Source organism: Silene latifolia, chromosome Y (assembly GCF_048544455.1).
Source record: "Silene latifolia isolate original U9 population chromosome Y, ASM4854445v1, whole genome shotgun sequence".
In the NCBI taxonomy this organism is placed as follows: Eukaryota; Viridiplantae; Streptophyta; class Magnoliopsida; order Caryophyllales; family Caryophyllaceae; genus Silene; species Silene latifolia.
The window spans coordinates 461,806,712-461,825,823 of NC_133538.1; the positions used below are offsets into that span (position 1 = coordinate 461,806,712).

A 19,112-nucleotide genomic window follows, 5' to 3' on the forward strand; every position below is an offset into this window, starting at 1 on the left:
CTCTTCTTGTTTTAAATTCCTTTTTCGGTAGTTTTGCCAAACAGAGCATAAAGAGGTTTCTAGCAGTATTTTAATTAGTTTTGATTTTTTGTTGGGCTAACTCTTCAATTGGGCCCGTCTTATGTTATAGGACGGTCCTATAGGAGAGTTACTGACTCCTGACCACTATGCCAAGTGATACAATACGTTTAATTAAAGAATAGAAATATACATGTTATTTTTATCCGAAGTGCTGCATTAGCATTTAAAATATGTACATTTCCGTGCGCGTTTACAATCAAAACATTGCATTTCGTATAGTGGTTTCGAGGGGAAGTAAGTATTTTCATGTCACGCGAGATATAGTTGCTTAGCGGGATAGCGACTTGAATACGAGCCTAGCTTCGGGTGTGACGCGGACACATTTTGAGTAATAAGTTTCAACAAAGGCTTATTTTGTTAATTTCTTTGGTTTTAAACCCCTATTTTAGAAAAAAATTCGTAAACAACTAAACCTAATAGGCTAATAGGACTCTAGAATAAATATATAAAAACTATGTGAAACTTCTATTAATGGGGATGTCAAACCCTATTATATAGTCAAGTATTTAGTGTTAACTGGTGCTGGCAATCATCCAAGGCATATCGTCGATGATTTTAGCAGGGATTGTCTTTGAGCTGATGGCATGTCGCTGCTGATAAGCGGAGTTGTGGATCCCACAAGCAGCCCTACCGGAGGGATCAAGATTCTTCGACCATGCTTGGTCCCATTCAACCGCCTTGGCTGAGCTGCACGCTACAGTAGGGCCTCCAGGAACAGTCAGCTTAGCAGAGTTCTGCAAGAAGAAGGATAATGTGTTCGCCTATTGTGAATATTGTCCAGTATAGTATAAGTATTGTACGACTGAAGATGGACAGGATATGATTGCTCAATCGGAGATAATGGTTACCTGAGGAAAGAACTTCTCAAAGACCATCCTATAGTAGTAGGCTTCCTTTGTTTTTGGGGTATTATGTGGGAATATGTGTTCTGCTTTCTGCATCATTTTATCAGTCACCTGCACCCGATTACGCTATTATTGAAGGCTATGTTACTGACAAACTTCGAAGTTCTGAGTCCTGCCTTGTCAGAAGGAGTTTTGTGTCGACACACAATGAAAGGGATTGGACTATACGATAGTGGGGTGCTCTTTGTTTGTAGGGAGAGATTTGGTGGGAAAAGGTGGGGACAAAAGGGGAAGGGACCTAGTTTTGTTAAGCAAACTAGGGAGATTTATCACTTTCCTCCCAACGAAATCCCTACATCCAAACAATGGTTAATGTGCCAAAGATGATTCCTGAATTATTTTCCGGTGCTGTTGTTACTACATGATGTAATTTTGGACTTTAAGCCTAATTTAAACTACTCATTGGGGAAAAAGATAGAAAAACGTGTAGTTTGGGAAGATACCCGTTGTTCGGCATGGGCTTTGATACCGTCAATCCAACTATAACCAACACCATCACTGAATTGCTCCTTTTGCCTGTAAAGAATGTGCTGCTCAAAGAATCACCAATAGAGAATTCAAGATCAGTTGAGACTTTCATGCCGGCTATGTTACTTGAGACTTTAAGAGAATCAAAAATTGAGATTTTCAAGATTAAAAGAGACTAAGCGGTTATGTGGTGGATTGAAATACCTTTGGCAGGTAAGGGCGTTCCTCGTCATCAAATGCTCGCCTGAGAATCCATTTCTCTATACGTCCTTCTTCGGGTTTTATCTGAAATGCCCAAAAGAAAATATTGTCAAAATTTGAAATAAACCCCATTCATAATGTCGAGATTATATGTGACTCTAATATCCGTACCATCTTCCATTCAGGATCAATGGACATGGCAACATTGATAAACTCTTTATCCAAGAAGGGCACCCGAGCTTCCAGACCCCAAGCAGAAGTCGCCTTGTTCGCTCTTAAGCAGTCATACATGTGCAGGGCCTTGAGCTGCAACACCGTAAATAAAGGTCCTCAAAAACATTAGCAGTCAATTGAATTTTGTTCGATAATGACTTCATTTAGGCTAAAAAGCCCGTGACTAACAAGAAGCGGCACCAAAGGAACAGCGGATGTACTTTCTAATTACTACCTTGTGACAAGTTTCTACGTGAAACTCTTCCTTACTAGGTGCCTTGTGGAAGTAAAGATATCCACCAAAAATTTCATCCGCACCTTCTCCCGAGAGAACCATCTTGACTCCAAGTGACTTGATTTTGCGCGACATAAGGAACATAGGTGTGCTGGCTCTGATGGTAGTTACATCATAAGTCTCGGTGTGGAAAATGACATCCTCAATAGCATCAATGCCCTCCTACATGTCAACCACTTAGTATTTCCGCATGAAGTAGCTATTACGGAGTATATGTCAATTACAAACTAGAATATCACTAATCATCAAATATGGCTCGGTAAGGGGAATTGGAATACACGGATTATTTAGTGAGACGTTTTACCTGAACTGTAAAGTGGAATTCGTGGTGCATAGTACCCAGATGATCGGCTACCTCTTTGGCAGCCTTGAGATCAGGTGATCCCTCAAGCCCCACACAGAAGGAAAGGAGATGTGCTCCCCAAGTTCTTCCAGCCTTTGTCTCTGCCAAGTGACGCGATGTAATTGATGCAACTAGCGATGAATCCAAACCTCCCGATAGAAGAACACCAAAGGGAACATCAGACATTAGTCTCTTCACAACTGCCTGCATTCGTACACTCCCTCTATGAAACCAAATCAGCAAAAGCTAGGTTTGTTGTTAGAAACGACATCAAAACCGACACTTAACACTTTGGCTGCATACGCATGACAGACGCTCCAACACGAATTACACGACACAGTACTTCCACACTCCATTTTACGCTATAAATATGGAAAAAATTCACATAATAGTTACGCCAGCACTCCGACATTTTTAGCTGAGAGTCCTGAGACAGAGTTACCTAGATCAAATTTGTACGGAGTAACAAATAAGCTAGTCTCAGAAAAGGCGTTAGGAGACAGGGCAAGTTTTCAAGGTTTAGGAAGAATTATTAGCCAAAAGAAAATGCAACTTACATCTTCAAAGGCACGGCGTAGGACAAGGGGCTCATGTGGATTTGTTGGTATAGCCTCGGAGAACCAAGGAGGGTTATACCAGCGACAAAGACTGCTAGTTTTACTCGAGTAGAAATGACCAGGAGGAAAACATTCAAAATGTTCACAGTCATCATGCAAGCCTTTCATCTCTGATGAAATCCAAACTGATCCTGGATATGGGCAAAGATGATTTTAACTCAAATGTAGGATGGAGAAATAATGATGACGATAGTAAACAAGAGTATATGATATGAATTACATACCATCAAGGCCCCAACCAATGTACAGGGACGCAATGCCAATAGCATCACGAGCAGCAATGAAGCTGTTGTCCCGAGTATCCAACAACACAAACGAGAACACTCCATCCAACATGTCAATGAAATTTTCTCCATGCTCCTCATACTAATGAAAGGCGAATATAAGATAAAAACGGAGTACTTGTTTAGAGAAGCAATCACCATTTGTTACGCCATCTCTAGGCAATCAATTAATCAAGTTGTTATAGTATCCCTTATGCTAGAATTCTATGATCATAACTCAGCGTTGTCGCTTGAATTTCACTAGTATTAAGCGATTTTCAAGTGAACGAAAAGATTGAATAATCCTACATTCCCTAACAGCAGCTAGCTCTGTTCCGTGGCTGCTTCCAATCCTACCTTCCTACAGATGAAACTAATGCCAAAAATAGTCTAGAATCTAGATAAAAGTTACAGAACCATTTGACATAAAACGGCCTTTTAGTTGGTTAAACATTAACAGTAGAAACATTGTACGGTATTACACAATAATTATCAGAAGAGAAAAAAACTCACCAAATGGGCAATAACCTCACAATCACTTCCAGTACCGAACTTGTGATCGGGAAGAGACTTCCTTATTTCCTCATGATTATAGATTTCACCATTAACCTGCTCATCATAAATACCCACAAATTATGATAAAAGGAAATTCGAAATTCTTTATTCTTTATTCGTTGGTTATGTTAATTCCGTACTGACATTTTAATCAAACGTAAACAAATGATTCGGACGGACGAAAGACACTTACGGTAACAACAATAGTTTGATTCTCATTGTAGAGAGGTTGATCACCAGAAGCAGGGTCGACAATGGCGAGACGTTGGTGAGATAAGTAACAATCTCCATTTTGGTATATTCCACTCCAATCTGGTCCCCGATGCTTTAATCTTCAACAAATCAATCATGTTATCAAACAACAATCATTAATGTTAGGGTGCAAACCCTTGTCCCACATCGGTAGAATAAAGATGGAAGATCATCTTTATAAGTGTCCAGAAAATATAATAGTACGAGGCCTTTTGGGAAGGAGCCCAAGAGTAAATCCGTGAGGGCTTAGCCCAAAGCGGACAATATCGTACTATTATGAATTGTGGACACAGATGCAGCAGAGGCCCAACACGAGGTATTCACGCTTCCGCACAACAATTAAACGGGTCGGGTGGGTTGAGATGAATGAGATCGGAGTCGAGAAACATATAAAATTTGTCGGACCGGGTCTAGATCGAGCAAATACGGCATGCAGGTTTGCATGTTGGTTAAATATGGCAACGGGTTGTGTCACATGTCATAACGGGAGTCACAAAGGTAAAAATTATGGTGACCAGATTCGATCACATGTCATAAGTACCTCTAGGGTAAGACGTCATAGCTAGTACAAACGAACACCCCCTAAGAAACGAAATCAACACCCTAGAAGATACCTCCAGATTACGGTCCAAATCCATTTTAATCTCTAGGCTAAGAGACCATAGCCAGCATAAGCCAACACCCTCTAAGCAATGAAATAAAACACCCTAGAGTACCTAGAGATTACGGTCTAAAATAGGTAACCTCTAGACTAAGATATGTATCTAGATAAGTGAACGCCCCCTAAGTAATAAAATTAAAAACCCTACCTACGGATTACGGTTCATAATAGGTCTATTTTAACCTCTAGGCTAAAACATTGTAGCTAGCATAAGCGAACACGCCCTAAGCAATGACATAGAACATCCTAGAGTACCTACTGATTACGATCCGTAATAGTTCCATTTTAACCTCTAAGCTGAGTAGCTAGCATAAGCGAACACCCAGCAACGAGATAAAACACCTAAAGAACTTCTGGATTATGGTCCATAACAGGTCCATTTTAACCTGTAGCCTAAGACATCTCCGCTCAAAGATTCAAATAGAAAATTAACATTAAGGGGGTGTTTGGTTCAACTCATAAAGGTATGAGGTATGGGTTTGGAATGAGCCAAACCCATACCAAGTGTTTGTTTGGCAAAAATAGAGGTTTCATACCCATACCTCAAACCCATGAGGTATGGGTTTCTCATACCCAAGGAGGGAGGTGGGTATGAGATTGATACCCATGGGTATCAAGTAAAAAACCAAAAAAACATGAAAAAAACTTAAATGGTACATTTTAAATGATTTTTTTTTCATTTATTTAATCAACTCTTCATTTTCATGATTTTTTAGTATCAAAAATAAATATTTTTAATGTTGTATTTTAGATTTTTCAACTTTCATGAAGTTCGATCTCATTCCACCCAAAATTGAAACAAACACATGATATGGGGAATCAAGTTCCAAACCCTTACCACCCGGGTATGATTCCTGATTCCAAACCCATACCCACGCGCGAACCAAACACCCCCTAACATAACAGAAGTAACAAGATATGTGTATATATGAATTACCTGCGAGAAAGCTCAAGAACACGGGTGCGTTTAGCCTGAGAAACATCAGAACAACCAAGAACAGCTAGTATTCCACACATTTTTTTGGATGTAAAAAAAGTATTTCTTAATTTTGAAATTTAGCTTATAATTATGTCAAGAAGAAAGAGAAAGTAGATAAAATTGGTGGCGTAGGAAATCTAAGCAAGAGGTGCAACGATTAATAAGGGCAAACACCACGTATTTTTTGGGTTTCTGATTCTGATTTATTTATTTTTGGATTAAAGTTTTCAATTCAAACTCACTTCGGTTTATTATTCATCATATTATTAGGGGATTGGGGTTCGAACTTGGGACGTATTCACATATTGTTTATCATACATTGATAGTAACGCTTTGTGTCGGTCTAAGAGGGTGATTTTATCACCCTCGTGTCTTTTAATATGGGTCTTTTAGTATGCTTTTCCTAGCACTTGGCAAAGGGGTATGATGTGGTTGAACTTGTGTAATTTACCTCGGTTGGACGATTGATCTTCATGAACGGAACCCGGGAGGCATAGAACACCTTTCAAAGGTTAAGACAAGCACAAGGAGCTCACATGTAGCCTAGAAACCAGCTGGGAGAAGTAGGAGTGAAGCTTGGAAAGTAAAGAAGGAAACAAAATTTAAGAAGGTTGAAGCGAACTCCCGAGCTGGGGCGCAGCCTGCGCCAAGACTGCGCAGGATGCGCAGCCTGCGCCAACTTCAGAGAGGCCTGCGCAAATCTGTTTTTAAACACGGGCTTAAGTAAACATTCCGTTTTTTGGGCTTGTTTTTGAGGCTCTTAACCTAGAAAGGAGTGCACCCATATATATACCCCTCATTTTGAAGACCTAGTTATCATCTAATTATTGAATAATCTCTAGAAACTTGTAGTAGGAAGAACACTTTATTTTGGGTAAAAGTTGTAATCTTTTAGCTTGGAATGTTAATCTTTCTTCAATTCTTGGGTTTTTCTAAGAAGATGGAAGGCTAATCTTCCCTTTTCTTGGTGTAATTCATCCAAGGTCTCCAACTTTGGTATTGTATTTTTTGATGAAATGTAAGATATATTAGATCAAAAAAACCGTCCCCATTACAAGAATTAGCACCACTCTAAAAAGAGTTGGGCCAATCTCCACTCAGAGAAAGGAACAAGCCCAATCTCTCTATTACATACCAACAAAAACCAGTAAGACAACAAAACAAAATACCCTACACCGCTGTCACTGATTTCCTATCACCTTCAACCTCCCTCATTTCTTCAATAATCTCGCTGTCCATCTCCGATCACCTTCACCTACCCTTACCTGAGTTTGTTCGAGGAGTTTACTCCGAATCTCGTTAATAATTAGTTTCCCCAGCTGTTCCGGACGAAGGATTTTATGTTCAAACTTACACAAATTCCTTTGGTGCCACACATGGTAAATGCAAGCATTGATAGTGGCGTTGATTACATCTCGTCTGATGAGAGAGGATCCCCTGGTCAGTCTCCAATGGAGGATATCATGCTTGGGCAAAGAGACTCGAAGCCAATCCCCCAGTTCCTTTATAACCCTAACACTGTAATCGCAAGCAAAGAAGAGGTGGTCTTCCGTTTCTTCAGCTGCTTCACAGATGTAACAGGTATCTACTTCGCTTATACCCAATCTGTGCAATTTACCATTAGTATTCAAGCTCTTATGTTGGTAGATCCATGAAATTAGGCTATGTTTAGGTATGGACCATCTGTTCCACACTAACTTTGCCCAATTGACTTCCTGACCCTTATCCCTGATGTACTCATATCCCCTAGCAACTGAATAAACATGTCCCGCTTGATCAGTCCAAATCTGCTGTTGGTAAGCTTCTGATAGCCTGGTTTTAACTTGACAAATTTTTCTCCAGTACCAGCTCGAATCTGGAGGGGGAGAATAGTCAAGCCAGGCAACACCTTTTATGTATATATGATTAACCCATTTCACCCAGAGGTGATCTGGCTTAGTTGCTACCCACCACACAAGTTTACCTACAGCAGCCTTGTTCCAGTCTAGATCATTCTTGAGGCCTAGACCGCCTTCCTTTTTTGGTTTGCATACTTTATCCCATGAAACCAAGGGTGTCTTAAGGTACTCAGCACCCCCATTCCATAGGAAATTCCTACAAACCTGCTCAATCCTAACTATAACTCCCTTGGGTAAGATGAACATTGATGCCCAGTAGTTATGGAAAGTCTTAAGAACAGCCTTGACTAGGACCAATCTACCTGCATAGGATAGCTTCCGGGTGCCCAACCCATGAATTTTGCTTAGAATCTTGTCAATAAGGGGCTTACAATCCTTGGCATTCAGTCTGGTGGTCTTAATAGGTACTCCCAAGTACTTAAAAGGTAGTTGGCCTTCCACAAAACCTGATATCTGTAGGATATCAGATTTCAAATCCGCCTTGACTCCATTAAAATAAGCATTAGACTTCCCCGTGCTCACTTTGAGGCCAGAAGACTTTGAGAAAGTCGAGAAGGTCCTAAGAATGGTCATAATGGAGGGTGCATCCCCTTTACAAAAGAGAAGTAGATCATCCGCAAACATTAGGTGGGTTAGCTTCATAGGTTTGCAGAGGGGATGGTATCTAAAATCATTATGCTCAGTAGTATGATTCAACAGTCTTGAGAGATACTCCATGCATATAGTAAAGAGTAGAGGAGAAAGGGGGTCTCCCTGCCTTAAACCTCTTTTTCCTTTGAAAAAACCAAAGAAATTTCCATTAAGATTAAGGGAGTAGCTAGCTGTGGTCACACATTGCATAATCCAAATTCTAAATTGTTGAGGGAACTTGAGAGCACTAAGCATCTGGTCCAGAAAATCCCATTCAATAGTATCATAGGCCTTTTGTAAATCAATTTTGAAAAGACTCCTTGGAGACACAGCTCCCCTACCATACAATCTGATGATGTCCTGACAAATAAGAATGTTCTCCATAATACTTCGCCCCTGAATAAACCCACCCTGATTGGGAGAGATAATCTCAGGTAGTACAGCAGCCAGTCTGTTACAAATTAGCTTAGATATGCATTTGTATAGGACATTGCAGCATGCAATTGGTCTGTACTGAAGTACTGTATCAGGTCTGTCCACTTTGGGGATAAGGGTTATAGTAGTGGCATTCAACTGTTTGAGTAAGGTATTTGAAGAGAAAAAATCCATAATGGCATCACATACATCTCCCCCCACTACTTCCCATGAGTCTTTAAAAAACTTACTCGAATAGCCGTCTGGCCCAGGAGCTTTGTCGTTTGGGATGCTGAACATAATGCTTTTGATCTCCTCATGAGTGATAGGGGTTAAAAGTTGAAGCTTATGATGAGTGTTGCAAATTTTGCCCTTATGCACAATGGTTTGATTTACCCTGGTGGTCTGACTGCTAGTACCCAGCAACATCTCATAGTAGCTCAAAAAAGCATCTTGTATTCCTTTCTCATCACTGAACTGATGCCCCTTGTGATCTTTGATGTGATGAATGTAATTCTGGTTCCTTCTGGCCCTGAGAACACCATGAAAGTAAGCTGAATTACAATCACCCTCAGTAACCCAATGAGCCTTTGCTTTTTGCCTGAGAAATTCCATTTTTGCTTGATGAAGCATTTTAGATTCCTGGTAAGTTTCATATTCTTGTTTGATCAAAGCTGCATCACCTGGGTTAGTAACAAGTTGCTGCTGTAACTGTATCAGTTTGAGCTGGGCAATATCAGCCTTATTTTCAACATCAGAGAAATGTTCTCTATTCAGGTGCTTTAGATCAGCCTTGAGTAGCTTCAGTTTCCTGACAATTCTGAACATTTTAGTCCCTTCTACCCACTGAGCCCACCTAGCCTGAATGCAAGGAAGAAACCCCTGACACTGACTCCACATGTTATAATATTTGAAAGGTCTCCTCCTGTTGTGTCCTCTAGAGTCTTTACTAACAAGGCAAGGGCTATGGTCAAAATGTCCTTCTGGCAGAAAATTAGCAAAGTGCATAGGCAACAGTTGCATCCATTTATTGTTAACCAGAAATCTGTCAAGCCTACTATACACCCTAGTACTAGGTGGCTGTTTGTTACTCCAGGTGTAGAAGGCTCCAGTAGCCTGGATATCCATCAGATTACAAGTATCTAGGCAGTGTTGAAAAGGCTCAGATTCAGCAATAGTAACATTTCCTCCCAGCCTTTCATTATCAACCAACACACAATTAAAATCTCCCCCTATAGCCCAGGAGTCTTGAATGAGAGTGGAGAGTCTTTGCAAGTTCTGCCACAAAGATTCCCTCTCATGGACTCCATTAAAAGCATACACAAAAGTATGGAAAAAAGTAACATGGGATCCCCTCTCAGTTACTCTCATATGAATATATTGGGCATCATACTCTAAAATATGTACATCAAACATATTTGGTTTCCAAAGAATCCAAATTCTCCCACCAGTGTGATAGGAAGAATCAAACTTTGGTATTGTAAGACTCTTTTAATCTCCTTTTATTTATCTAATGATCTTTCCTTATGCTTAATCTTCATGTTGAATGAGTTTATGTTTGGGTTGGCCATCCATGCTTCTTATTTGTTCAACTATTGCAAATTCTAGAGAAATTGTTTAATCTATCTAGGATTGTTTGGAGCAAGCTTGTTGTATGTTGATTTGGTTTAAAGGATTCATGCAATAAGTAGGAAATTTCATGTCTTTTCTCATTTGTATGGTTTAATCTTGTGAGAATTGATCCTAGCTTCTTGTCTTGGCACAACTTTTAATGCTCATGTTTGATTTGCACTCATGGTTTAATGAATTGTTGATTAAACTTGGAGGACATGCTTAGATGGTTTAATTTGTGCATGTTATTATCTTGACTTGAAAGTATTGGGTAGAAATTAGGAGGAGGAGGTATTAAAGAGTTAAACTTTACCATGGTTGGTTACAAAGGAAGAATTGCACCAAGTTTTCTTAATTATTGAATCATCTTACTCACCAAGTGTTTGTTGTATTGCTTGTTAGACCAAGATTGCAAATTTTACTTTGTTCCATGTTACCAATCAACTCAAAAACCCCATTTTTCATGTCTCTCTATTGTTTGCCATTGTGAATCACCATTGTTTGTTTATAATCTTGTCTTTAATAGTCAATAGTTTACATTTCAAGTTTTTAGCTTAAAAGACCTTCTCTTGGGACCGACCCTTACTTGCACTATATTACTTTATCGTTTAGAGTAGTCTAGAGTATAGTTTGGCATATAAATTGTTAATTTGGTAGGTTAATTCTAGCTTTTTACGACACCTAGTTTTCTCCTTACCAAATTTTGGCGCCGTTGCCCAGCTCCACCAAAGATTGTTTTTCCTCCTCCGCTTATGATTATCAAGCTAAATTTCTGCCTCTAGAGGCCTCCCTTGAAAGACCACTTCCATCCATCATTAAGCCACCCACCCCCACCCCCAACCTAAAACCACTCCCCGACCACTTGAAGTACGTGTTTCTTGGGACAAACAACACTCTACCTCTCATAATTTCAAACCAACTTGAGGGTGATCAAGAGAGGAGATTGGTGGATGTTTTGCATAAGTACAAAGAAGCATTTGGATGGAGCATCGCGGACATCAAGGGGATAAGCCCAAGCACTTGCATGCACAAAATTCGATTGGAAAAGGATGCAAAACCCGTCCGGCAACCACAACAGAGGCTTAATCCACCTATGATGGAAGTTGTCAAGGAAGAAGTTATCAAACTTCTCCAAATGGGTATTATCTTTCCAATTAGTGACTCCCAAAGGGTAAGTCCTACTCAAGTTGTGCCAAAGAAGGGAGGGGTGACGGTAGTCAAAAACACTCAAGGGGCATTGATCCCTACCCGTTTACAAACGGGATGGAGGGTGTGTATTGATTATCGCCGCCTCAACCAAGTCACTTGGAAGGACCATTTCCCCCTACCCTTTCTAGATCAAATGCTAGAGAGGTTAGGTGGAAAAGAGTACTATTGTTTTTTGGATGGGTATTCCGCGTATTTTCAAATCCCCATTCACCCGGAGGATCAATCCAAAACAACCTTCACTTGCCCATTTGGTACTTATGCTTACCGCCGCATGCCCTTTGGATTGTGCAATGCCCCCGGCACTTTCCAACGATGCATGATGAGCATTTTTTCGGACTATGTGGTGCGCATTTTGGAAGTCTTCATGGATGACTTCACCATCCATGGGGACTCATTTGACTCGTGTCTAGACCATCTCGCTATGGTCCTATCACGGTGCATAGACTCTCACCTCGTTTTAAATTCTGAAAAGTGTCACTTATTGGTGAGTAGCGGAATCGTGTTAGGGCACATAGTGTCGAAAAGAGGGATTGAGGTGGATACGGCAAAGGTGGATGTGATTAAAACCTTACCGTATCCATCTAATACTCGAGACGTGAGGTCGTTCTTAGGACACGCGGGTTTTTATCGAAGGTTTATTAAGGATTTCTCCAAAATAGCTAACCCCTTGTGCAAACTTTTGCACAAGGATGTGGAGTTCGTGTTTGATGATCATTGTAGGGAAGCATTTGACTTGTTGAAGGAGAGACTTATATCGGCCCCAATCATTCAAGCACCCAAGTGGGATCGGCCTTTTGAGATCATGACCGATGCAAGCGATTTTGCCATTGGAGCCGTATTGGGACAAAAAGATGACAAAGCTTCATATATGATCCAATATGCTTCTTCACTCTTGAATGATGCTCAACGGAACTACACCGTCACGGAAAAGGAATTTTTAGCGGTGGTGTATGCCATTGAAAAATTCCGGGCTTATCTCTTGGGTGCAAAGGTCATCATCTATACCGATCACAAGTCTATAAGGCAACTTGTAGACAAGAAAGACACCAAGGCAAGGCTCATGAGATGGGTGCTTTTGTTGAGCGAGTTTGACATAGAGATCAAGGACAAGCAAGGGAGTGCTAATGTGGTGGCCGACCATTTGAGTAGGCTTCACATCAATGAAGATCTCGTGAAGACTATGGGAGTAGTTGACGGTAGCTTACCACATGAATCTCTTTATTCCATGAAGGCCGTTGAGCCTTGGTATGCCAACCTTGTCAATTACATGGTCACAAAGAAGTTTCCCACCTCACTTTCATCTAGTCAAAGGAACAAGATCAAGTCCGATTCTAGATTCTATATATGGGATGAGCCATATTTATGGAAAATGTGTCAAGACCAAGTCATCCGACGTTGTGTACCGGATGTAGAAATCCCATCCATCCTAAAACATTGCCATGAGTACGCTTGTGGGGGTCACTTTGGGCCTCATAAAACGGCACGTAAAATCCTTGAGTGCGGGTTCTATTGGCCCAAGTTGTTTAAAGATGCTCATACTTTCGTTACTACTTGTGATAGATGCCAACGTTTTGGCAACATATCACGTAGGAACGAAATGCCGCAACAACCGTTGCTTTACTTGGAAATTTTCGATGTTTGGGGAATAGACTTCATGGGGCCATTACCTAATTCCTTTGGGTACATCTACATCCTTTTGGCGGTCGATTACGTGTCTAAGTGGGTGGAAGCCATCCCCCAAAATGTGATGATGCAAAGACGGTGCAAGCATTTGTTAAAAGCAATATATTTTCAAGGTTCGGCTTCCCAAAGGCCATTATTAGTGATAGGGGAACTCATTTTTGCAACAAGGTGATCTCAACCTTGCTTCAAAAATACGGTGTGCTTCACAAAGTTTCTACGGCATATCACGCCCAAACAAATGGCCAAGCGGAAGTCTCTAACCGGGAGGTTAAACACATCTTGGAAAGAACGGTCAATCCCGACCGGAAAGATTGGAGCAAGAGGCTTGAAGATGCACTATGGGCTTATAGAACGGCTTATAAGACCCCAATCGACATGTCCCCATATAGGCTAATCTATGGGAAGGGATGTCACCTTCTCGTAGAAGTTGAACACAAGGCCTATTGGGCAATCAATGCTTTCAATCAAAATGTCGATGAGGCGGGATTGCACCGGAAACTTCAAATACAAGAATTGGAAGAGCTTAGGCACAATGCCTATGACAATGCTAGCATTTACAAGGAAAAAGCTCGGTCTTGGCATGACAAGATGGTTACAAGAAGGGTTTTTAAGGAAGGAGAAGATGTTTTGGTTTTTCAAAGTCGTTTCAAGAACTTTCCCGGCAAGCTAAGGACGAGGTGGTTTGGACCTTACAAAGTCAAGAAAGTTTTTCCACACGGAGCGGTGGAGGTAGAAGACCCGACCTCGGAAAAAGTCATAAAGGTCAATGGGCAAAGATTGAAGCATACCAAGATTAATTCTCCAACAAATGACTTTGTCGAGCCATCGACTTTAAACATACGGCAACCTTTGTAAATATTCCCTCTTTGTAGCATAGAATTTAATGCTTTCTTGTCAATTTCTTTATTTTTAACATGTTTTAGAAGCATGCATTATGGATTCTTTTGATAGTTTGTTGAAGTGTTTGAAGGACGTAAGATGAAGCTCCTTGGGAAGCGTGCCCCAAGTCGTATTGGAAAGTGAAATGACTCGAGACACCATCTACACGAGTCAAATGAAGGAAAAGCACCAAAGGAAGGCCAAAAATCCCCGACAAGAAAAAAGTTGAAGGCTAGCAATTTACACGACAACCCGCCAGGAAGCGTAGCCTGCGCAGCTTGAATGCGCAGCCTGCGCAGGTAGCAGCCACGGGTTAAAGAAAAGGCTTTTTACAAACCCAAATGCACTTATCCTTCATTATTTTCGACACAATACACCATCAACTCCCAAATACCAACCTCAAACTCCATCAACCTTCATCACATATTCCATCAAACCTTCAACAAACTCCTTTCTTTCATCAAAATCACCTCTCAACCCAACCCAACAACTCAAATACTCACTTTACCCTTCAAATTTCTGAATTTCCCCAATTTCATCCTCAAACCCTAACTTTGCAAATTGTGGATTCAAGTTCGTTTCAAGAGATTTCTGGGCAATTGGAGCATTCTTGGAAGGGTTTTTAGCATTGTACTTCGATCAACTAGCATTTTAAGTGGATTCGGGGAGGTATAACAACTTTTCCAATCTTTCTCTTTACTTACTTTGCTTTAATCCGGAATTTGGTGTTTTTACATTGAATTTTTGGGTATTTTTGATTGATTGTTGTCTATAATTGCTGGGATAAACTTGTTTTCTGAGAAAGGGGAGAGGTATTCAACAAACATCACTTAATCCCACCTTCTTGAATTTGTGCCTAGAAGGTGTTTGTTGAATTGCCTCAAAGAGAGCAAAACTGTTTTGAGTGTTTTTGTTGGTCTTTTTGTACTCTTGCTTGCTAGTTACCATGGTTTTTGGTAAGAGGAAGACTCAACAAGGGGAGGGAAGTAACCCCAAGGTGTTTAACGGGAATGAGGGACTTAATGCGGAGCAAAAGAAAATCTTTGCAAAACTTGAAAAAGAAAACCCCGTCCCCATCACAAAATTCCTCCACCGTGACACCCTTCAAGAACTAGGAATAGAGGAAATCACCTTTCAACTCTTGAGTCGGGTAGGATTAGAGCAATACATGGACCTTCATGATGACACCTACCGATCTTTCACTTATGAGTTCTTGTCCACCATCTCAAAAATGGGGGAGGGGGCAAATGAGAGAGTGAATTTCCGTCTTCATAAAGTGTGGCACTCTATTTCTTTTGATGAGGTAAGGGAGATTTTAAGAGTCACAAAAATGCCTTCCCCGGTCAACCCACCCAAGGGCAAACTTAATGAGGTGTGGTGTCACCTCACGGGAAGACAAGCACAAGATCACAATGACAAACTTTCCGCCATCACCAATCCCGCAATCCGTATTTTGACTAGATGTTTGGCTTGTTGGTTCTTCTCCATGGGGGAGCCAACAAAAGTTAGCGATGCAGTGAGGGAGTGCATTTGGGCTATGCTTCCGGAGGGGAGTGGTGTGCCGGATTGGGCACGGCTTTTTGTTGATTCTTGTTTGAAACATAAGAAGAGGAGGGGAGGTAACATAAATAGTGGGGGTTTAATCACCCTTTTTGTAGAGAAATTTGTGGGCTCGACGTCGGATGACCAACTCCCCGTTTGGGGAAATCATTTTTATAACACCCATGGACTTGAGGAAACACATATGATCAAGGTCCTAGATAAACAGAATTTTCAATGCAATTGGTTGGCAGTGGGGAAAGCTCCCTACATGGTTCTACCAAAGAATGGCCCAATTCCTCATGGTACCCATGCCATTCATTTATTTTGCCCGGCCGACACGCCGGAGCAAAGAGGGGCACAAAAGAGAAGGGTCGAACCACCCCCGGTTGTCCACCTTGATAGTGAAGAGGAGAGGGAGATTAGGAACATAGAGTGTGACCCGCCCATCCATGACACACCAATGTTTGAGGCGGGGGCAAGCTCTACTCCACCAATCGCCCCATGGCAACAACAAATGTTTGATTATTTCACGGAGACCCGGGGAACTTTGGAGGCAATTAGTGGGAGAGTTGATAGCTCTCATGCTTGGCAACAACAACAAACGCCAAGACTTGAGAGTTTGGATCAATGGAGGGTCGCTAGTATGGAGCACCAAAAGTTGAGTGCGGAGGCCGAAAGAGCCCAAATGAAGATGCTTCAAGAGATGGCTAAAAGGCAAGATGAGGCCTATGCTTGGCAACAACAACAAGCCAAGTACATGGAAGAATAACAAGCCATGTGGAAGGCCCAAAATGCATGGAGAGAGCAAGCAACTCAACAATTTGCGGTGCAAAATGAGAGGCACCACCAATATGTTGAAGACTCCTATGAAGATGCTCAAGCTCAAGAAAATTCTTTTGGGCTTATCCGTGGCCTTTTCGGCATGACCCTCCATCAAAATGACCCCCATTACAAACCAACCATCACCGAGCCACAAGTTGAGGAGGCCTATGAGAGGGCCAAGAGAGTGAGGCAAGCAAGAGGAAGGAGAAGAAGAGATCAAGGGACATATGAGCAAGGGGAAGGCTCGGGTCCCTCCAACTACCAACCTTGAGAGGATGAGAGTACTCCTCCACATTGAGGACAATGTGGAATCTAAGTGTGGGGGAGTAAGATGATTGAAGTTGTAATATATGTACATTTCTTTATGTTTCCATTGAATGTGTGTTTAAAAAAAAAAAATGAAAATCCCGGCTAGGTGAAAACCCACAAGGGTGGGCGCCTAGGCAAGATTGGGAAAGGTGGCCGAGGACGGAATGAAAACCAGAAAGGGCATTCCGGGCAAAATGAAGAATCGAGTCGCGAGCCACCGATGAGAGGAAAGGAAAAGCTAAGGTGAAAACCCGGAAGGGCACCTTAGGCAAAATGAGGGATTTTCACCAAAAAAAATTGAAAAATTGAAAAATTGCAACACCAAAAAGATGGAGGGATAAGAAGGGAGCGATAAGGAGGATTTAGGAAGGAGGCTAGAATTAGGATTTAATTTATTTTTGAGTCAAAGAAAATTGTTTCAAATTGGTGGTTTTCATGTTGGCTACTAAGTTGTTGATCTTTATTGGTGTTTGGCCAACTTAGTAGCATGACTTGCTTTGCTTGGAGTGATAAGGGGGTGATATAAGGGAAGCATGAATGAATTGGAGGATTGTGTGGGTCACTTTGCTATTGCCTTGGGATAAGGCAAGAGTGACCATTAATACTTGGGTGATATAAGAAGGGTGGAATTGCGTGATGAGTCGGAGAAGGAGGTGTGTTGTGTCTTGTTAAGAGGGATGACATAAGGAGGGCGTGTGAGAGAAGAGAGAGTGTGTGTCAACTTTGAGTCTTTGTTTTTCTTTCATAGGTGGTTGTCAATGAGGGAGACATAACAAGGTCGTGGTAAGGGAAGAGTGATCATTCACTCCTACACTCTCTTGTAGACTTCATGATTGCTTGTTTCGGGTTTTGCTCGGGACTAGCAAAAGTCTAAGTGTGGGGGAGTTTGATAGTAATGTTTTGTGTCGGTCTAAGAGGGTGATTTTATCACCCTCGTGTATTTTAATATGGGTCTTTTAGTATGCTTTTCCTAGCACTTGGCAAAGGGGTATGATGTGGTTGAACTTGTGTAATTTACCTCGGTTGGACGATTGATCTTCATGAACGGAACCCGGGAGGCATAGAACACCTTTCAAAGGTTAAGACAAGCACAAGGAGCTCACATGTAGCCTAGAAACCAGCTGGGAGAAGTAGGAGTGAAGCTTGGAAAGTAAAGAAGGAAACAAAATTTAAGAAGGTTGAAGCGAACTCCCAAGCTGGGGCGCAGCCTGCGCCAAGACTGCGCAGCCTGCGCCAACTTCAGAGAGGCCTGCGCAAATCTGTTTTTAAACACGGGCTTAAGTAAACATTCCGTTTTTTGGGCTTGTTTTTTAGGCTCTTAACCTAGAAAGGAGTGCACCCATATATATACCCCTCATTTTGAAGACCTAGTTATCATCTAATTATTGAATAATCTCTAGAAACTTGTAGTAGGAAGAACACTTTATTTTGGGTAAAAGTTGTAATCTTTTAGCTTGGAATGTTAATCTTTCTTCAATTCTTGGGTTTTTCTAAGAAGATGGAAGGCTAATCTTCCCTTTTCTTGGTGTAATTCATCCAAGGTCTCCAACTTTGGTATTGTAAGACTCTTTTAATCTTCTTTTATTTATCTAATGATCTTTCCTTATGCTTAATCTTCATGTTGAATGAGTTTATGTTTGGGTTGGCCATCCATGCTTCTTATTTGTTCAACTATTGCAAATTCTAGAGAAATTGTTTAATCTATCTAGGATTGTTTGGAGCAAGCTTGTTGTATGTTGATTTGGTTTAAAGGATTCATGCAATAAGTAGGAAATTTCATGTCTTTTCTCATTTGTATGGTTTAATCTTGTGAGAATTGATCCTAGCTTCTTGTCTTGGCACAACTCTTAATGCTCATGTTTGATTTGCACTCATGGTTTAATGAATTGTTGATTAAACTTGGAGGACATGCTTAGATGGTTTAATTTGTGCATGTTATTATCTTGACTTGAAAGTATTGGGTAGAAATTAGGAGGAGGAGTATTAAAGAGTTAAACTTTACCATTGTTGGTTACAAAGGAAGAATTGCACCAAGTTTTCTTAATTATTGAATCATCTTACTCACCAAGTGTTTGTTGTATTGCTTGTTAGACCAAGATTGCAAATTTTACTTTGTTCCATGTTACCAATCAACTCAAAAACCCCCCTTTTCATGTCTCTCTATTGTTTGCCATTGTGAATCACCATTGTTTGTTTATAATCTTGTCTTTAGTAGTCAATAGTTTACATTTCAATTTTTTAGCTTAAAAGACCTTCTCTTGGGACCGACCCTTACTTGCACT

General features: G+C 41.0%; 1 protein-coding gene across 1 annotated transcript; it reads right to left on the bottom strand.

Annotated features, from left to right (window-relative positions):
- Positions 1-269: 269 nt before the first annotated feature.
- On the bottom strand, positions 270-5,986 carry LOC141633458 (asparagine synthetase [glutamine-hydrolyzing]-like). The gene is made up of 12 exons (XM_074445924.1): positions 5,792-5,986; positions 4,135-4,273; positions 3,900-3,995; positions 3,348-3,489; positions 3,064-3,254; positions 2,468-2,710; positions 2,104-2,325; positions 1,827-1,961; positions 1,659-1,739; positions 1,430-1,516; positions 930-1,037; positions 270-815 (listed from the first exon to the last, which is right to left on the bottom strand). Exons 1-12 carry the CDS (start codon positions 5,869-5,871, stop codon positions 594-596), a joined length of 1,746 nt encoding a protein of 581 aa, XP_074302025.1. The 5' UTR covers positions 5,872-5,986; the 3' UTR covers positions 270-593.
- Between the last annotated feature and the right edge of the window lie 13,126 nt (positions 5,987-19,112).

Coding starts and splice junctions, on each gene's coding strand:
- LOC141633458 (XM_074445924.1), bottom strand. CDS start 5,871: ATGTGTGGAATACTAGCTGTTCTTGGTTGTTCTGATGTTTCTCAGGCT. Junction 3,996..4,134: donor ATCAAACTATTGTTGTTACC/GTAAGTGTCTTT, acceptor TATGATGAGCAG/GTTAATGGTGAAATCTATAA. Junction 1,740..1,826: donor TTGATCCTGAATGGAAGATG/GTACGGATATTA, acceptor TGGGCATTTCAG/ATAAAACCCGAAGAAGGACG.